The 19,141-nt window shown below is 44.0% G+C and overlaps 1 protein-coding gene and 1 non-coding gene across 5 annotated transcripts; both read left to right on the forward strand.

Moving 5' to 3' along the window:
• The first annotated feature begins 87 nt into the window (after positions 1-87).
• Positions 88-18,802, forward strand: ndnl2 (necdin-like 2). 4 transcript variants are annotated; one of them, XM_062460466.1, is made up of 11 exons: positions 88-378; positions 9,416-9,494; positions 9,590-9,700; positions 14,708-14,771; positions 14,905-14,984; positions 15,067-15,161; positions 15,752-15,831; positions 15,919-15,961; positions 17,540-17,605; positions 18,136-18,250; positions 18,552-18,802. In XM_062460466.1, exons 2-11 carry the CDS (start codon positions 9,432-9,434, stop codon positions 18,648-18,650), a joined length of 816 nt encoding a protein of 271 aa, XP_062316450.1. In that variant the 5' UTR covers positions 88-378; positions 9,416-9,431; the 3' UTR covers positions 18,651-18,802. The 4 variants fall into 4 exon arrangements, with proteins under 4 accessions (XP_062316450.1, XP_062316449.1, XP_062316451.1 ...); XM_062460465.1 differs by having other exon boundaries at positions 9,421-9,494; XM_062460467.1 differs by having other exon boundaries at positions 9,421-9,494; positions 17,543-17,605.
• LOC134019697 (small nucleolar RNA SNORA11) lies at positions 17,772-17,898 on the forward strand. The gene has a single exon (XR_009930118.1). It is a non-coding gene; the product is annotated as a small nucleolar RNA SNORA11 (small nucleolar RNA).
• Positions 18,803-19,141: the final 339 nt, after the last annotated feature.

The following is a 19,141-nucleotide window of genomic DNA, read 5'->3' on the forward strand; positions in this document are numbered from 1 at the left end:
CTTAAACACATGCTTTGCAGACACAAATGCATGCGATTTTGTTTTACATACAAGTTTATTATCAAACTTTGTTTGGATGTTAATGTTTATGTTTTTTTTTTTTACAAGTGGTCGCTTTAAGGTAACTCACACTGTAGTGGACTCAATAGTAATACTGATCTGCGTTGATTGGCAGATGTATGCTACAGGCTGAAGTCTCAGCTTTGTCATCAGAAGGCGGTTTTAGGGAGCGACTGACCTCCCACTCCAAAACGGTAGGCGGCGGTGAAGCACCTCGCAGCGGAATGCTGTCCGACAACTAGAACAACGACAAGTAGAAGCCATCAGCTCTCAGGTCAGGTCGGAGTCGGCAAGCGGGAATTTGAGCTGAAGCCGTCGGTAAGTTATTTTTAATGTATGAGTTGAATTATCTTATTTGATATGAAACATAAAACATTCTGTCAAACCCTTTCTAGACATTCTAAGTCTTAGTCTCACTGACTAAGTGTAACATTAAACCAACTAGTCAGTTGATCACTAAACAGTGATGGCTTGAGCCAGAGCTGCTGTAGTCGAAGTGTCTAGAACAGAACCTAGCTTCAGCCGCGGGGACACACTTAGCATGCTAGCTGGCTAGCAAAGAGTACGGTTCATTTGTTTAAACCTGCGTACTTATGGTTTAGCGTTTGGTTTTAAAAACTAGCAAGCTAACTTTCAGTGTGTCTAAACGTGAAAGAAACTAGTTTCTAAGGTTTGACTGCCACTCTCGGGAAACTTCCGGGTTCTGAACTGGTTGCAGTTCCACTCTAGTTCCATATGAGGGCGCTAACGGGCGAGTGCAGAATGAATCAAGAGTATCTCCAAGAGTATATGGGTACAGCCTCATGCCCTCCCGTCTCATGCCCTCCCGTCTCCTGCTTCTACTTTTCAAAATAAAAGCTCGTCTGGTCCGCTATTTCTCCTTCCTACTTCGTTGTAGGCCTACGTGTTTTTTTTTTACCTAGACTACAAACTAAAAATCCATTCTACGGCTGAAGCCAGGGAGGCCCGTTTGAGTTTAGGCGCCACAACGACGGTTAGGGTTAGTTTAAGGCCAGGAGTCGTAGCAGAGGAGAGAGGTTAAGGTCAGCAAGCAGAGTAAGTAAGAGCACAGAGGTCGAGGTTAAAGTTAGGCACAACCACGACGGTTGGGGGACAATGATGGTCGGTACAGCACACCGTGCATTTTGTCACCTGCAATGTGTTCTTTTTTTTAAAGACACTGATGTGTACCCTAAAGATCCTGTAAAGTAAATTCCATGTTTTGCTTCTAAGTACATTATATACATGTGAAATGAGTTCCTGAAAGCATGTGCAAAGTGCTAAAACTTTGTCACACTGAAATGTGGAGTTAAACCGAAGAACAGTTTGTCTTCCGTTTTCAGATCAGGTTTTAATGGGCGGAGCCAAAAAATGCCCTATCTACGTCATTTCGCCCTATCTACGTCAGATCACTGAATGGCTCCTCCTGCTGTACTGTTATTGTAGCCTACATCAGCTAGCTAGCTAGCTTCAGGATGTCTCCCACCACCCGCAACTGCATCTTCCCTGGATGCAAGAACTCCAGCTGCGCTGCAACGCCATTTAAGTTCCCTATTGATAATGAAAGGAAAAATAGGTGGATAGATTTTGTGAAGAGCCACGCTCATGGAAAGCTGCGGATAAACAGCCGCCTCTGCACTGACCATTTCACGGCGGACAATTTTAACATGGACCAGAGACAGACGGGGTTCACCAACACACGGCTTCTCTTGCAGCGCGGAGCCGTACCGAGCATCGCCCCTCCGGCCGTTCAGCCTCCGGTCGCACCTGGACCATCCACCACCGCCTTCAGCTCATTCAGGCGACACGCCCCCCCAGTCTCAAGCAGAGAAGACTGCTGATTTTTTCACGATTTCAAAGCCTAATTTAACATACTTGTCTGTGTTATTTTTTCATTTGAATTTGGATGGGTAGTTAACACATTATTCTGTGGTGTGGCGAACTTAAAACTCGTTTCCAGGTCCACTTTACAGGATCTTTAAGGAAAATCACAAAAAGAAACCATCAAAGTCTGCAACCATAAATTTCTCTAGGTAACGTTAGCTAATATTCGCTAACAAATGTCAACATAAAATGTTGATGCAGTTTTAAATGAAGGTCATCGCAGGTTTCATCAAATATACGTTAACCCTCGTGCTGCCTTCGGGTCACATGACCCAAAGGTTCATAACGAACCATCGTTGTGTTTACCCAATTTTACCCAATACAAAAACAAATAAAAATAATTTTCTTTTAACCTTTGCAATGTGGGGGGTCTGAGACAGCCCAACGGTTAAAAGAAAATGGTTCACTTTGTTTTTGTATGCGGTAAATTTGTCGCAATACGACGGTGGGTCACAATGACTGATGGGTCAGAATGACCCGAAGATAACACAAGGGTTAAGATCAGGGACAGAACAATAACATCCAGAAATCAGCAAACTATATGGATAACATTTTTCAATTTCAAGTTTTTCAATTTATTGCAACAAACGTGCTCACGAACTTACCTTTAACTCCATCTAGGGCTGGGTGGTATGACGGTATATACCGTGCGACGGTAGAAATGTGTCTACCGGGAGAGATTTGGCTATACCGTTTCAACCGCGGTATACTTTTATAATATATTTTTGTATTACACGTGTCAATTAAATGTCTGGTTGTTGTATTGTATATAAGCCATCATATAAATCGCACTCTTGCGATATTTAGAATTGTAGTTTAACTTTTATTTGATTTGCTATTTTTGTTTGACCTTGAAGCACATTTGCGTTGGTCTGATGGAACGGAGTGTATTTTGTCTAAGTGGACCACATTCATGCCGATGCTAATTAATTATATATTTGATGACCCATTCTGCAGGTAACCAATTAGATTTGTTGTTCAAGTTTTATGTCTCCTGCTGTAAAATTATTTTTGTAAAATTACAAATGCTAGCGTTGCTAGCATTCTTGATCAAGACTAGTGAAGGCTAACTAGGCTACTTACTAACTGAGAGTGAGGTCATGCCGGGAAATATCAAACTGAGGTTTTAACATATCGACCGAGCTTTAATGAGGTTGATATGCCGAAACCGAAGTTAGATATGGATAGTAAAACTCAGACTGATCGCTTTCGCTCATTTTGAAATTTTTGTCAGAGGGCATTACGGATCTGTATTGAGCTGTGAGTAGGTCACCACGCGGATGGCATGACTGCGCATCAGCCAATCGGAACGCTCGTATTCGTAACTTTTGAGTCTTTTGTTTTTAACTCAAGTGTTGTCTCGTGAGGCAGTTTTTCTTTGTAATAAATAATCGAGTGTGAAGTATGGTATGGTTATTTTGTACCATTTCTTAATTGAATTTACAGAACAATTACTATACCGTGATATATACCGTAACCGTGATATGAAATGACTCATACCGTGATAGAAGATTTTGGCCATATCGCCCACCCCTAACTCCATCCGTAAAATAATTCGCGATTTAGTATTTTTGACCCTCTGAACTTACCATTGGACAGCCTGGGCATGAGATGGGAGGGCATGAGACGGGAGGCTGCAGGCTGCAGCCATGCCCATCTCGAATGAATGGAGGTCTATGGAGCTATACCAAAATTCAAAATCCACTTTTCTCAGGATATAATTTTTTGTCTAGTAATTTTGAATGTTGAATTCGAAAGGGGAGGCAAAAAATACACACTGCTGGGTGTTAGATTTTGCTAGAAGTTGCTTTTTTGTCTTAACCTTTTAAGGAGTGAGTTCTAAATATTACCGACGCTTCCACCAGAGTTATTTTTCCAAAACAGAAGCTAGCTAGTTTTAGTTATCTTCCGTTACCTAGCAACCTAGCATAATACTCGTAGCAATGCTACTACCTGCTAGTGTTACTTGTTAGCCTCCTAATTGTAAATTTTGAAGCCATACTATAGCGTTTGTCATATAGTTTTTGTCTATCGGAAAATAGTCGGTTGGAATGTTCAGAATCACACGTGTGACGGTACTCCTTAACGGGTTAAAAAGCCTTTTAAAATGTCAATGACATCATACACATCGTACGGCCAGAGATACTGCTTTACGGCAAGCTCTGGTCACTTCCTTTTTTCTCTCGAAGCATCGACAACACAGCTGACAGGTTAGGCTCTCCCTGTCAATACACATGCTAGAAAGAGTTTTGGCCAAATTCGGTACAATGGGGCTTAATAGGGAGTCGACAGGCTCTCCGTAGACGGGCTCTGGTTTGAGTGTTACATGAGTGAGAATGCGAAGATATGTCACGCTGTGTTGCATGTTGGGACGTCGTCAACTTCTTGGCAATGGCAGGTTCACGCCCTTTCCAGCCGGACCATTCAAATATGGTAACTTTAATTCCCATGGCTTCTGCTTTAAAGGGGTCATTTACTGATTTTATAGGGTATTTCACACTGTTCTTTAAGGTCTGCGAACAGGGTACGTAACATTGGTTGGGCTGAAAATTAGAGATGCTCCGATCAGGTTTTTGGTGCCGATCACCAATCACTGAAATCAGTATCTCCCGATCCGATAATTCCGATCACCGATCACGGTGTCGATTGAAGCATTCTATTTATTGTGTAGCATTATTTATGAAATTAATTATTCTTAACAACATTGGTATTGTATTTTAACGAGACGAGAGAGTATCATGAATTGACAACCATTCGTTCTATTGCAGGGAACGTGCAACATTCCAGTGTAGAAGCTCTCTCGCTTACTAAGGGAGTCAGATGGCTGAGCGGTGAGGGAGTCGGGCTAGTAATCTGAAGGTTGCCAGTTCGATTCCCGGCCGTGCAAAATGACGTTGTGTCCTTGGGCAAGGCACTTCACCCTACTTGCTTCGGGGGGAATGTCCCTGTACCTACTGTAAGTCGCTCTGGAAAAGAGCGTCTGCTAAATGTAAATGTAATGTAAGTCATTGTACTATAAAATGTGTAAATAATAATAAATATTAAAATAATAATAAAAATATAAATCTTTAAATAAAAATCACAACAATCGAATCACATATGTAACCTTCCACTCTCTAGAGGCTCTCAAGAGAACTTGGAGCTTATACAGTAGCTTTCCTGTGGAAAAATAATACAAACTTAACTGCAACATAAACAGGCTATAGCCAAATATCCAATATGTTTCAAGTCAGTCAGTTTCAAGTCAATTTGTCTGCATTTAGGAGGAGATAACAGACATAATAAAGATAAAAGGTGCACAGGAAGTCAGCAATTAAACAAAAAAACAAAACATGTATATCTGTATAGTGTCTCACTCACTCACACTCACATCCTTTACTCACTCTCTCACTTCACGCACGCACTCACTCACTCGGAAAGGGGGCATACTAGAGTATTCAAACCTTACTTCTGATTAAGCAGCATCACTGGAAGATTTGCCTTGATAAATATAAGCATATCAGCATTTTTAGGAGTCAACCTGTTCCTCTTCTCATCTAAAATATGTCCTGCTGTGCTGAAAAGTCGCTCGCTATCTACACTTGTACAAGATGCGGAGAGGAAGACTCGTGCTGCTTGTGCGAGAGCAGGAAAGAGGTATTTATTGGCCTTCCAAAAAGCAGTGGCTGTCCGTGACTTGTTTTTGTTCGAATACGGGTCTCACAGAGTAACGTCGCACATGTGCGATTCTGAAAATTCCAACCGACTATTTTCCGATAGGCAAAAACTATGACAAACGCTATAGTATGGCTTCAAAATGTACAATTAGAGGCTAACAAGTAACACTAGCAGGTAGTAGCATTGCTACGAGTTATGCTAGGTTGCTAGGTAACGGAAGCTAACTAAAGCTAGCTAGCTTCCGTTTTGGAAAACAAACTCTGGTGGAAGCGTCGGAAATATTTAGAACTCATGCGTCTAAAGGTTAAAGAATAATTTCTTACCATTGGCGGCCTGAAATGCCTAACGTTTTATTGAAACGTCTCTGATAGTAGTTCTCGCAGATTTTATGTCATGTCAGGCCATGTTTGATCGGCCGTTTTGAGAACGCCGATCAAAACCGATAATGGGAATATCGGCTGATATTGGCGCCGATCAGATCGGAGCATCCCTACTGAAAATGTCCCTGGTGCTGTTCTATGAGCCCTAATGCACCCTGTGAAATAGCCCTGGAATAAAACAAGGTTCTCCCTTTTATGGTATTCTTCTGAATATATACAGATAACAGATTGAGTAGATATCATTTGAAATACCGTAAGTTGTGAACCACTTCTGTTGTCGAAGCAATTGTGATCGACTTAGGTGGGTAACGTTACAGCTTAGCAACCAAACTACTTCAGTTATCTCTAGATATCTTGCTGAAAAATAGAATAAAAAAATAACCTGACCAACCCTCTACAATGCGAGTAAATCACTTGCATATGCGACCAAATTTCATGCTAGGCGACTAAAAAGTATCTTTAATTAGCCAATGGATAGTAAATTGCACTCCACCCTTTTCCGGTCGATAACCATGGCCTCAGATTTGGAGGTGCTGATTCCCATCCCAGCCGCTTCGCATTCGGTTGCGAACCGCTCCAGTGAGAGTTGAAGGTCACAGCCCGATGAAGCCATCAGGACCACATCATCTGCAAAAAGCAGCGACCCGATCCTGAGGTCACCAAACCGGACCCCCTCAACGCCCTGGCTGTGCCTAGAAATTCTGTCCATATAAATTATGAACAGAATCGGTGACAAAGGGCAGCCCTGGCGGAGTCCAACCCTCACCGGGAACAAGTTCGACTTACTGTAAAATGTTCGAGAGACTGTAAAAAGTCTGGCGAGTAAAATAAAAACTACTAGCCAATGGCGACTCAAGCTTCACAGTGTCCGTAGAGTGTTGAACCTGACAAAGATCTGGACAAACATGCATCGTGAATTGTAGATTTACATGACAACATGGGTTATTTATTCGAATGAAAGTCAGGAACATGAAATAACGTTAGCCCCATTGCCAATAAACAAAATCATCACACATTCTACCTATGCTAGATACAGGCAGGAAAAGTTAGCATTGCTATTGACAAACATCACAGCCCATCGAGTGTTTGGTTCCTTGGGAAGACTCTGAAAAGTGTCAGCATTACCTGTACAGCCCGGAACACTGCATTTACGACCGGAGTCCATTTTCAATATCCTTGAAAAACTTTCTTCTTTGTAATTCCGTGGAAGTACACAGAGCAGTGCGCAGCAAATTTTGGGGCGTGACAAAGGTACAGATTAGAGCCCAAAAAAGGTGGAGCCCCCGTTGTGACGTCACAACAGTGGATTTTTTTAAACCGACCGTTTTACAGAAGCAGTTTTAAATTGTGGGATTTGCGTAGGAAAGAGGTGTCAATGGACTTTAAAGTTCACTGTATGTCCATTTTACCCACTGAACTGTCGTTATTCTACTATGACAAGGTAAACTCGGTTTTGCAGTGAATGACCCCATTAATATTTTCGCCGTCCAATCAGCGATTTTATTTCTGGAAACTCATGACAACATAAGTCAAAAGAACATCTAATTTGGTTAAGGGTTGTACTGGGCGTGAATAATATATGTATCGTCATCCATCTTTTGACAGAGCCAGAGAGGATACCGTGGGAGATTTCCTACAGTTAGATTTACTGCTTCAAATTGAAAACGGAGGCGATATTTTGAGTAAAGACAAGTTTATTAACACGTGTTGTCAATTTTGTCAGTTAAAAGTCTAAACTTTTAAGTTGGGTTTTCAGAACAAAATTACATGATCAGGTGTTGCAACGAAAGCTGTGACCCATCAGAAACTGTGACCACATGATGATTCGCGGTAGTAACATGTTTATCTGAAAGTGAATAAAATATATTAAGGTACATTTTCTCTGAAATGTTTCTAAACATGTATTTCTTTGACTGCATGCACAAGTTAAATATGCAACCTACCTACAACTTACACTAGACCTACATTTAAAACTTTAAATTTACATTTAGTCACTTAGCAGACGTTCTTATCCAGAGCGACTTACAGTAAGTACAGGCAAGTACCCGAGGCAAGTAGGGTGAAGTGCCTTGGCCAGGGACACAATGTCATTGCACGGCCGGGAATTGAACCGGCAACCTTCTGATTGGTAGCCCGATTCCCTAACCGGCAACCTTCTGATTGGTAGCCTGATTCCCTAACCGCTCAGCCATCTGACCCCTTTAAATCATTCTACTGTAAAGAAAAGAACTAAATATTTAATGGACCAGCACATTGGGTAACTTGTCAGAATATGTGACCCCACTGTAACTGCTTAATAAAGGAGTTAAACTTCAAAATATTGTACATGGACAGGCAGACGTGCGGTCACAGCTTCTGATGGGTCACAGCTTCTGATGGGTCACAGTTTCTGATGGGTCACAGTTTCTGATGGGTCACAGCTTCTGATGGGTCACAGCTTCTGATGGGTCACAGCTTCTGATGGGTCACAGCCTCTGATGGGTCACAGCTTCTGATGGGTCACAGCTTCTGATGGGTCACAGCCTCTGATGGGTCACAGCCTCTGATGGGTCACAGCTTCTGATGGGTCACAGCTTCTGATGGGTCACAGCTTCTGATGGGTCACAGTTTTCGGTGCAACACCGGCTTCTGCGTTCGTGACAGGCAGGTACTGCCCGCCCGTAGTATTGTATAGCCTTGTTTTTTGTAGATTTCTGTGAAACTTGTTAAATAAACATTAGCTAGCTACACTCTAAAGTTTAAGCTAAATATCTATAACTTGTTTGAGTGAAACCTTTTTAGTTATGGGGAGGAGTGTAGCTAGCTAGCGCTAGCTAGTTATTTTGGGGTGGGATTACGGTTTTTCCACTAATCACTAAAATGGTCAATAACTTTTAAACAAAATAAAATATTTCTAATCTGCCTGCTGTCATACATTGCCCAGTGCCCACATAATTATGTATATTTTATAAGCAATAAGTTTTCCTCTCGTAATAAGTGGTTGAAAATGAAGGTGTACAGACGGAGAAGATTATTGTTTGTCATTGCGTGCCTTTTTAAATGTCTGGCTATAACGCACTACAACTGTAAGATAGTCCATGGAGCACTGGGAGCAAGGTCATGGGCTGCGTGAAATGTTCTTGATAAAGGATGATTTGCCTTAAGTAATCATCATATTTATAGAATTATAAAGCCCTTATTCTCTTCAATATGGTATAAACAGTTCAAGTGTATGATCGAAATATGAAAATTAATGTAAATATAAATACACATATAGGCATGCCACGATACACAACGGACGAGGGACAACCTTTAGAAAATGGCGCCCAAACAAGACAATGTTGCCATTTACCCAGAATTCAACACAGTGTGACGTCAACTTCACATTCACTATAGTGTTTCTAAGGTTTGAGTGTCTATAGTGTCATAGTTAACTGTTGCTGTTGTCGCTTGAGCCTAGACCACGTGACCATGTCGCAGAGAAGGAAAGTATCGCACGGACTGCAGTCCAGCTTCCAGACCAAGACAGCTCAGGTTCGATATTCATCTGACATTCTGCTGTTTTGTCATCTGCTTCTGTCACGGTGTTCTGATGTGTGTGTGTGTGTGTGTGTGTGTGTGTGTGTCAGCGATCAGAGACGTTGTTGGGTGATGATGAGGATGAAGAGGGAACCCAGCCCAGCTCTTCTCAGGTGCAGAGAGGTCTGGACAGACTCACACCTGCTCAGGTGGACCTTAAGGTGAAGCTCATACACTGGTAGACTGTGTTCTAGATGTCAACAGGTTGACTGTGTGTTCTAGATGTCAGCAGGTTGACTGTGTTCTAGATGTCAGCAGGTTGACTGTGTGTTCTAGATGTCAGCAGGTTGACTGTGTGTTCTAGATGTGTGGAGTCAGGTGGCTGAGCGGTTAGGGAATCGGGCTAGTAATCTGAAGGTTGCCAGTTCGATTCCCGGCCGTGCCAAATGACGTTGTGTCCTTAGGCAAGGCACTTCACCCTACTTGCTTCGGGGGAATGTCCCTGTACTTACTGTAAGTCGCTCTGGATAAGAGCGTCTGCTAAATGACTAAATGTAGATGTCAGCAGGTTGACTGTGTGTTCTAGATGTCAGCAGGTTGACCGTGTGTGTGTTAGGGGTGGAACGGTACATGTATTCGTACCGAACCGTACGGTACGCGCGTCGCGGTTCGGTGCATGAAATTACACAGAGAATACATGGTATAAAAATAAATAAAACTTGCGTGCAAATTAATTAATGTAATGCGGAACTGCTGTTAGATACTCGTGTTCTTTAGGGACATCTAATCTGTAGCTCTGATTGGCGCCGCCATGACTCAGAGATAGGCTAGCTAGCAGCACTAAGGACGAGTATGGCGAGTGGTGGCGACCCACGAGAGATAGAGGACCCGCCAGCCTTTTTAAGATTGCAAGTTTGGGAAAACTTCGGTTTGCCATTCAGTTACAGTAGTACAGGCGAGAGAGTGGTGGATAAGACAAGCACTGTGTGTCGGCGTTGTTCAGCAGTTGTGGGCAGTGACGTGCAGTCTGGGTAGGCAAGGTATAACCCTACCGTGTCAAAATTCAAACGATTCTTTTTTTAATTAAATCATTTTATTTCATAAATTTGTATTTTTACTGTTTATTCTAGTGACTTATATATGCAATATGTGTGTTATTCCAATTGTTTAGACATTACGATGACAAATGTAGCAGTTAACGCATAATCAAATACAAAAAAATTGTAGAATACCGTAAAACTTCAAATAATAGCCCGGGCTTCTATTTACCCAAATTGCCGAAATGCACCGGCTTATATTTGAGACAGGTGTCTATAAGAGACAGGCCTTTAATTGACAATAGGAGGTTACCACATAATTTTTTTTTAATTCGTATTATTCGTATTTAATTAATATTTATAATTAATTCGAATGTGTTTAACAAATCATTTAATGTAAGAATTGTCTTTGGCTATTGGCAGCATAAAAAAAACCCACAAAAAACGAAACGATGTGACAGCAATAGGCAGAACAATATAAATTACTGCTAAACGAATACCGGTATGTTTAAAAATCATTTAATGTAAGAAACGTCTTAGATTACCGGTATTGGCAGCATAAAAAAGAAACGATGTGACAGCAATGGGCAGAACAATATCTACCGCTAAAATCCATCATATATGAACTTGTTGCCCGAAACACATCAACAAGAAAGAACGCTACCCTGTAAAACAACTGCAATCATGTGATAGAAAATTACTCTATTCATCACTATCCTCATCCCCACGATCCTCAATGACAAGTTCATTGGCAAATTCCTCCTCCACGTCGCTCTCCTCCACTTCTCCCTCTCCAGCCTCCGCTAACTCTGCCTGCCTTGCTTGCAGTAACAGCTCCCGCCCAGATGCGCACGGTTCTCCCTCTTTGAAACAATGGATAAGGTGATCCTCGCTTCCATCAGAAGCTACTGTGAGGCCACATACCTAAGGATAACATCCCGAAGTTAATAAAATAAATGATCTCCTCTTTCTCCTTCACACACACACACACACACAGCGCGTGCTGCGCACAAGCATACCTTAAAGGAATTTTTCAGCCGCTCCGTATCTAGCTTTTCCCACGCTTGAAGTACCCAGGACACCAACAAGCGGCGAGCTGGGGCCCTCATATTTCCTCCAGCGGTGTACTCCTTGTCCACATCCCCTGCCATCCAGTTGTCATAGGACTCGTGCAGGCTGGCTTTGAACGGTTGGTTCCATACAACGTCAGGGGCCTGTATGTACTTTGTACAGCCACCGGGTATCACAGCCGTGGTTATGTTGTAGCCCCTTTTGAGCTCAGCTTTGGTCGCTGCGCTGATATGACAGCGATATGAATCCCAGGCTAGGAGACGAGGGGCGAAGTTAAGCTTTCCCACCACTCTCTGAAGCCAGTCTGCAGTCAGCTCCTCGTTCATCCATCCATTTTTGGACGTGGCCACCACCACCCCACTGATATTTTGCATTGCTTTCACCTCCTTGATCCTCCCTTTGAAGACAACGTACGGTTTCATTTTGGTCCCGTCTGCTTTCGCAGCCAACACCACAGTTAAGTGGCTCTTCTCATGACCTGTGGTTTTCAGTGGGACGCTGCGCGCACCTCTTGCATCCACCGTTGTAGAGCCCACCATATCAAACCACACCGCTGTTTCGTCCATGGCTATAATGTTTTTCGGCTGTATTTTCTTTGACTTAATAATCCGCGTTGTATATGATACAAAATTCACCAGTTTCTCAGTGAAGTGCTTGGCGTCTTTCTGGGCTACAGTTGTGCGTCTTCTGACTGAAAAGTCGTTGCGCTTCAGGAATTTGTCCAGCCAGCCAGCGCTCGCAGTAAATCTCTCCTCATCCTTGCCATCACTCACTGTTGCATACACTTCTTTTGCCTTGGCCCTGATCATTTTACGTGAGACTCTGAGATGCTTTGCCCGCATGCTGTGGATCCACTCACACACGCTCACCTCCAGCTCTTCACTGACCTTCTTCCTCCCTCCACCTCGCAGTCTGGCCCTTTTGTCGTCTTCCTCGGACAGACGTTGCAGTTCTGCTTTATGTTTACGCCATTCTCGCACTCTCTTAGGATCAATCGAGAAATGTCTTGCCGCTGCTTCTCCAGAATTTTGTTCAGCAAATTTGACAACTGTCAGCTTAAATGTCAAATCATACTTTTTTCTTTTTGTCTCCATGGTGGTATTGAGAGAATTAAGAAAAACTGAAGACTAAAAGAAAGTTCGTTAACCATAGTGATGAGTCGTTTATGAACGGTTGCGTCTGTCACGTGAAATCAAATCAAAACATAGAACAAACGATCTGACGGGTTTTAAAAGATCAAATACAACCCGACACGAAAAAATAAAATAAACAGACCAGGCCTCTATTTGAGACCAGCCTTTATTTACCCAAATCTGTTGTCACACCAGGCGTTTTAAAAGACAGGCGTCTATTTGGGACTCGGCTATTATTTGAAGTTTTACGGTAAGCAGTGCTTTTACTGTCCGTTCACTACGGACGACAAGTGAAAAACTCACTTGCGCACTTCGATCCTGTATTCTTCAACATGTACGTTGAAAAGCACAACTCTGCTGTGCCTTTAAACGTAAATATGTTATGCCAGTAATCACCTACGTTACGTATCAAACATGGACCAATTAAAATCGAAATATTACTGGACATTTGCGCAGCTATCGTCATTACACCAGTAGGGGTGGGCGATATGGCCAAAATCTTCTATCACGGAATGAGTCATTTCATATCACGGTTACGGTATATATCACGGTATAGTAATTGTTCTGTAAATTCAATTAAGAAATGGTACAAAATAACCATACCATACTTCATCATCACACTCGATTATTTATTACAAACAAAAACAACTGCCTCACATGAGACAACACGAGTTAAAAACAAAAGACTCCAAAAATTTACGAGTACAAGCGTTCCGATTGGCTGATGCGCAGTCATGCCATCCGCGTGGTGACCTACTCACAGCTCAATACAGATCCGTCATGCCATCCGACGAAAATTTCAAAATGAGCGAAAGCGATCAGTCTGAGTTTTACTATCCATATCTAACTTCGGTTTCGGCGTATCAACCTTGTTAAAGCTCGGTCGATATGTTAAAGCCTCAGTTTGATATTTCCCGGCATGAACTCACTCTCAGTTAGTAACGTTAAGTCACTAGTCACTTCACTAGTCATCCTAGATCAAGAATGCTAGCAACGCCACCAGTGTAATTTTACAACAATAATTTTACAGCACGAGACATAAAACTTGAACAACAAATCGAATTAGTTACCTGCAGAATTGGTCATCAAATATATAATTAATTAGCATCGGCATGAATGTGGTCCTCTTAGACAAAATACACTCCGTTCCGTCAGACCAACGCAAATGTGCTTCAAGGTCAAACGAAAATAGCAAATCAAATAAAAGTACAATTCTAAATATCGCAAGAGTGCGATTTATATGATGGCTTATATACAATTTAACAACCAGACATTTAATTGACACGTGTAATACAAAAATATAGTATAAAAGTATACCGCGGTTGAAACGGTATAGCCAAATCTCTCCCGGTAGACACATTTCTACCGTCGCACGGTATATACCGTCATACCACCCAGCCCTATACACCAGCTACATTGTAAGCATAATCCCCGCAAAATTCAAGTCAAAATGACAGTATTGAGGAATTTCTCCAAGCTCGATTTTATTCAAAAAATTTGGTAATCTGGCTTTCATAACTCAGTGCCTAGCCTCTTACTGACATCACCGCACGTCACTGATTGTGGGGTATGTGAGTGGAAATACATCTAACATGCTAACGCATATAACGCATCTGGCGTGTGCCAAATGGCTAAAAATATCCCACGCCATCACCCAGGTGTGCCAATCACTGGAACGAGACAAAAAAAACTGTCCAACTTCTCCTCCCTACAGTGCTTAACCAGCCATTAGATACACATACAAATAGGGCCCAAAAATTACTGACGCAATCGGAATTTACATGTCATCTTCAATGCGCCCGTATTCACTCGTAGAGGAACCTGGTTTGTTTTGCTTTTCCCTCTGTTGTACCGAACTCGTACCGAACCGTGATGTATGAACCGAACCGTGACTTATGAACCGAACCGTGACTTCAGTGTACCGTTCCACCCCTAGTGTGTGTGTGTTCTAGATGTCAGCAGGTTGACTGTGTGTGTGTGTTTTTAGATGTCGGAGGTGGTGCAGTTCTTTCTGGTGAAAGATCAGAAGAAGATGCCCATACGCAGAGCAGGTAGTAAACACACACGCTGTCATATACATACTTATACACACACTTGTTGTTTTTCCTGGCTGTAATGGGGTGTGTGTGTGTGTTATTCCTGGCCGTAATGGGATGTGTGTGTGTGTGTTGTTCCTGGCTGCAGACATAGTGAAGCATGTGTTGAAGGAGTACAGGAATATCTACCCTGAGATCATGAAGAGAGTGGAGCGCACCCTCGAACAGGTACACACAGGAAGTGCCCCTCTGTAGGACAGGAAGTGCTCATATGGTAGTAGGGATGTAAACATGGTGCCGTGTCCTGCAGGTGTTTGGTCTGAAGGTGGTGGAGATGGACACCAAGAACCACGTCTACATGCTAATCAACAAACTGGAGACTGTGGAGGGAGCCGCTTTCAGTGTGTACGTCTCTCCTGCTGCACGTCTCTCCTGCTGCGTCTCCTGCTGCACGTCTCTCCTGCTGCACGTCTCTCCTGCTGCGTCTCCTGCTGCACGTCTCTCCTGCTGCGTCTCCTGCTGCACGTCTCTCCTGCTGCGTCTCCTGCTGCACGTCTCTCCTGCTGCGTCTCCTGCTGCACGTCTCTCCTGCTGCGTCTCTCCTGCTGCGTCTCCTGCTGCTCGTCTCTCCTGCTGCGTCTCCTGTTGCACGTCTCTCCTGCTGCGTCTCCTGCTGCACGTCTCTGCTGCTGCACGTCTCTCCTGCTGCGTCTCCTGCTGCACGTCTCTGCTGCTGCACGTCTCTCCTGCTGCGTCTCCTGCTGCACATCTCTCCTGCTGCACGTCTCTCCTGCTGCACGTCTCTCCTGCTGCACGTCTCTCCTGCTGCACGTCTCTCCTGCTGCACGTCTCTCCTGCTGCGTCTCCTGCTGCACGTCTCTGCTGCTGCACGTCTCTCCTGCTGCACGTCTCTCCTGCTGCACGTCTCTGCTGCTGCACGTCTCTGTGGGGACGAAAAATCTGTGTCTTATATGTGTGTGTGCGTGTGTGTGCAGGGGTCCCAGCACTCCAAAGTCAGGCCTCCTCTTCGTCATCCTCAGCATCGTCTTCATGAAGGGAGGAGTGGTCAAGGAGAGTAAGGATCTAACTCCTCCTCCTGCTTATTACATCACAGTGCTATGCTGATTAGCTCAGTGAAATCCATCATGCTTTGTGTTTGCAGGCCTGGTGTGGAACACATTGAAAAAGCTCAGAGTGGATCCAGGGTGAGTGTGTGTGTGTGTGTGTGTGTGAGTTGACTGTGTGTTTCCAGAGCAGGAAGAGTGTGTGTGTCCACTGTACTAAGTAGGGGTGGGCAAAATAATCAAATTTCGATGCATCGCAATAGAATAGTTTTTCAATTTATATCGAGGACAAATTCGAAACGAATTGAAGAAATGTTACGCTGTATTCCATTTGCGTGTTGTCTAAATTAGCGCAATATGGTAATCGCAGTCAGTGAAAGCGGCCTTGGACCCCATAAAGTGCGTAGCATACACCATCAATCTTGCTACACAGCGAGTACTGCATGTAGCTCGTGTCAGCTGCCTGCTAGGCCGGGTGAGAAGAGTGACCCCCTGACCGATTGGGCCTAGAGAGGAAACTTATGTAAAAACATAATAAATATATAACATAATTTAAAAAAAATGTTTTCATTTTTTTATTGAATAGAAATAAGTCGAACCGTGAACTTTTTGTATTGAATATCGTATCGAATTGTGAGAGCCATATCGTCCCACCAATAGTACTGGAGCCATATCGTCCCACCAATAGTACTGGAGCCATATCGTCCCACCAATAGTACTGGAGCCATATCGTCCCACCAATAGTACTGGAGCCATATCGTCCCACCAATAGTACTGGAGCCATATCGTCCCACCAATAGTACTGGAGCCATATCGTCCCACCAATAGTACTGGAGCCATATCGTCCCACCAATAGTACTGGAGCCATATCGTCCCACCAATAGTACTGGAGCCATATCGTCCCACCAATAGTACTGGAGCCATATCGTCCCACCAATAGTACTGGAGCCATATCGTCCCACCAATAGTACTGGAGCCATATCGTCCCACCAATAGTACTGGAGCCATATCGTCCCACCAATAGTACTGGAGCCATATCGTCCCACCAATAGTACTGGAGCCATATCGTCCCACCAATAGTACTGGAGCCATATCGTCCCACCAATAGTACTGGAGCCATATCGTCCCACCAATAGTACTGGAGCCATATCGTCCCACCAATAGTACTGGAGCCATATCGTCCCACCAATAGTACTGGAGCCATATCGTCCCACCAATAGTACTGGAGCCATATCGTCCCACCAATAGTACTGGAGCCATATCGTCCCACCAATAGTACTGGAGCCATATCGTCCCACCAATAGTACTGGAGCCATATCGTCCCACCAATAGTACTGGAGCCATATCGTCCCACCAATAGTACTGGAGCCATATCGTCCCACCAATAGTACTGGAGCCATATCGTCCCACCAATAGTACTGGAGCCATATCGTCCCACCAATAGTACTGGAGCCATATCGTCCCACCAATAGTACTGGAGCCATATCGTCCCACCAATAGTACTGGAGCCATATCGTCCCACCAATAGTACTGGAGCCATATCGTCCCACCAATAGTACTGGAGCCATATCGTCCCACCAATAGTACTGGAGCCATATCGTCCCACCAATAGCACTGGAGCCATATCGTCCCACCAATAGCACTGGAGCCATATCGTCCCACCAATAGCACTGGAGCCATATCGTCCCACCAATAGTACTAAGTCAGTGTGTTGGTCAGCAGGGAGAAGCACGAGGAGTTTGGAGACGTAAAGAAGATGGTGACTGACGAGTTTGTCCGCCAGAGGTGAGACACACACACACACCCTTCCTCTCACAGTCCCCTCCACACCCAGGTGTAAACGGCTCTGTAGGCTGCTAGTGTGTCAGTGGTTCAGAGGCTAAGGGTGCTTGCTCAGTAATCATAAGGTCACACGTTCAATCCTTGTCCTCACTAGGTTGTGTCCTCCATACTGGTGTGTTCAGAGCAGGTGTCTCTAAGACCATAGTCATCTGTTTATACCACGCCACACATCAACAGGAGCTGGAAAAGACCCAGACACCAGCAGAGGTGTCTGGTCCAGCTAGTCTCCTACATAATACACCAACCCTAACCAACATTTTACACACTCACCCAATGAATACCACTACCACACACACCTATAATTTGCATGTTAGTCTTTACATGTGAATGCTTCTGTGTAAAGGTCCTGCATGTCATGCATCCTGCAACAACATAGTGTATTCATTTAGCAGATGCTTTTATTCAATAGCAGTAGTTATGCATCCTGAACCTGGGTGTGTTGTGGTGTGTGTGTGGGTGTGGTGTGTGTGCAGGTACCTGGAGTATGTGCGGGTGCCTCACACCGAGCCTGTGGAGTTCGAGTTCCGCTGGGGTCAGCGTGCCGACATTGAGGTGTCAAAAGTCAAACTGCTGGAGTTCATGGGTCAGGTGAGCTCGTACTGAACACTGGTTGGGTGACTTGTATTCCATGTGTGTGTGTGTTTAAAATAGAATCTTTATTGTGGTGGTGGGGGGGGGTAAACCTTGACTAGGGCACCAAATGTGTGCTAGGACCGGCACTGGCATATACATAGATACAATTATATTTCCTTAATATCAGGTAGTGTTTAATGCTGCTATTGTGTGTGTGTGTGTGTGTGTGTGTGTGTGTGTGTGTGTGCGCGTGCGTGCGCGTGCGTGCGCGCGCGTGCGCGTGCGTGCGTGTGCGCGTGTGTGTGCGTGCGTGCAGCTTCATGACCAGGACCCCAAGAGCTGGAGCCAGCAGTACCGGGATGCCACCAGCCCCATGCCCGGCACAAGCAGCCAACGGCAGAGCAGCCAGAGATGACCCTCCCCTGCATCCACCCACCATATCCAATAGGAGAGCTGCCACAAAACCATCCATCCAATGGGGGAACTGAAAGATCTGAGCCCCTCTGTCTGCCTACTTGTCTCCCTGTCTCCCTGTGTTTGTCAGTAGGGGATGAAACAAAGGTTGCGAGTCCTTTTTGTTTGTTCAGTTTGTGACGTTTCATATTGGCTCAATGTAAGTCTGTGAACTTCCTTTTTTCCAGTTCAACATTAAACAGATTTTTATAACTAACACGTTGTCTTAGTTCGTGTTGTCACAGAAGGGTACGAGAGGGTACAATACCAGAAGCTCTGGAGGAATGGTAGTACAGTAGGGAACTTTCGAATGCTGACAAGCAGTTCTTCTTGTTGCCTTGCTCCCAGTGCTCCATGGACTAGCTTACAGTTGTAGTGCGTTATAGCCAGGACATTTAAAAAGGCACGCAATGACAAGAAACAATATTGATCATGCCACCAAATACAGATTAA

Source organism: Osmerus eperlanus, chromosome 4 (assembly GCF_963692335.1).
Source record: "Osmerus eperlanus chromosome 4, fOsmEpe2.1, whole genome shotgun sequence".
Classification (NCBI taxonomy): Eukaryota; Metazoa; Chordata; class Actinopteri; order Osmeriformes; family Osmeridae; genus Osmerus; species Osmerus eperlanus.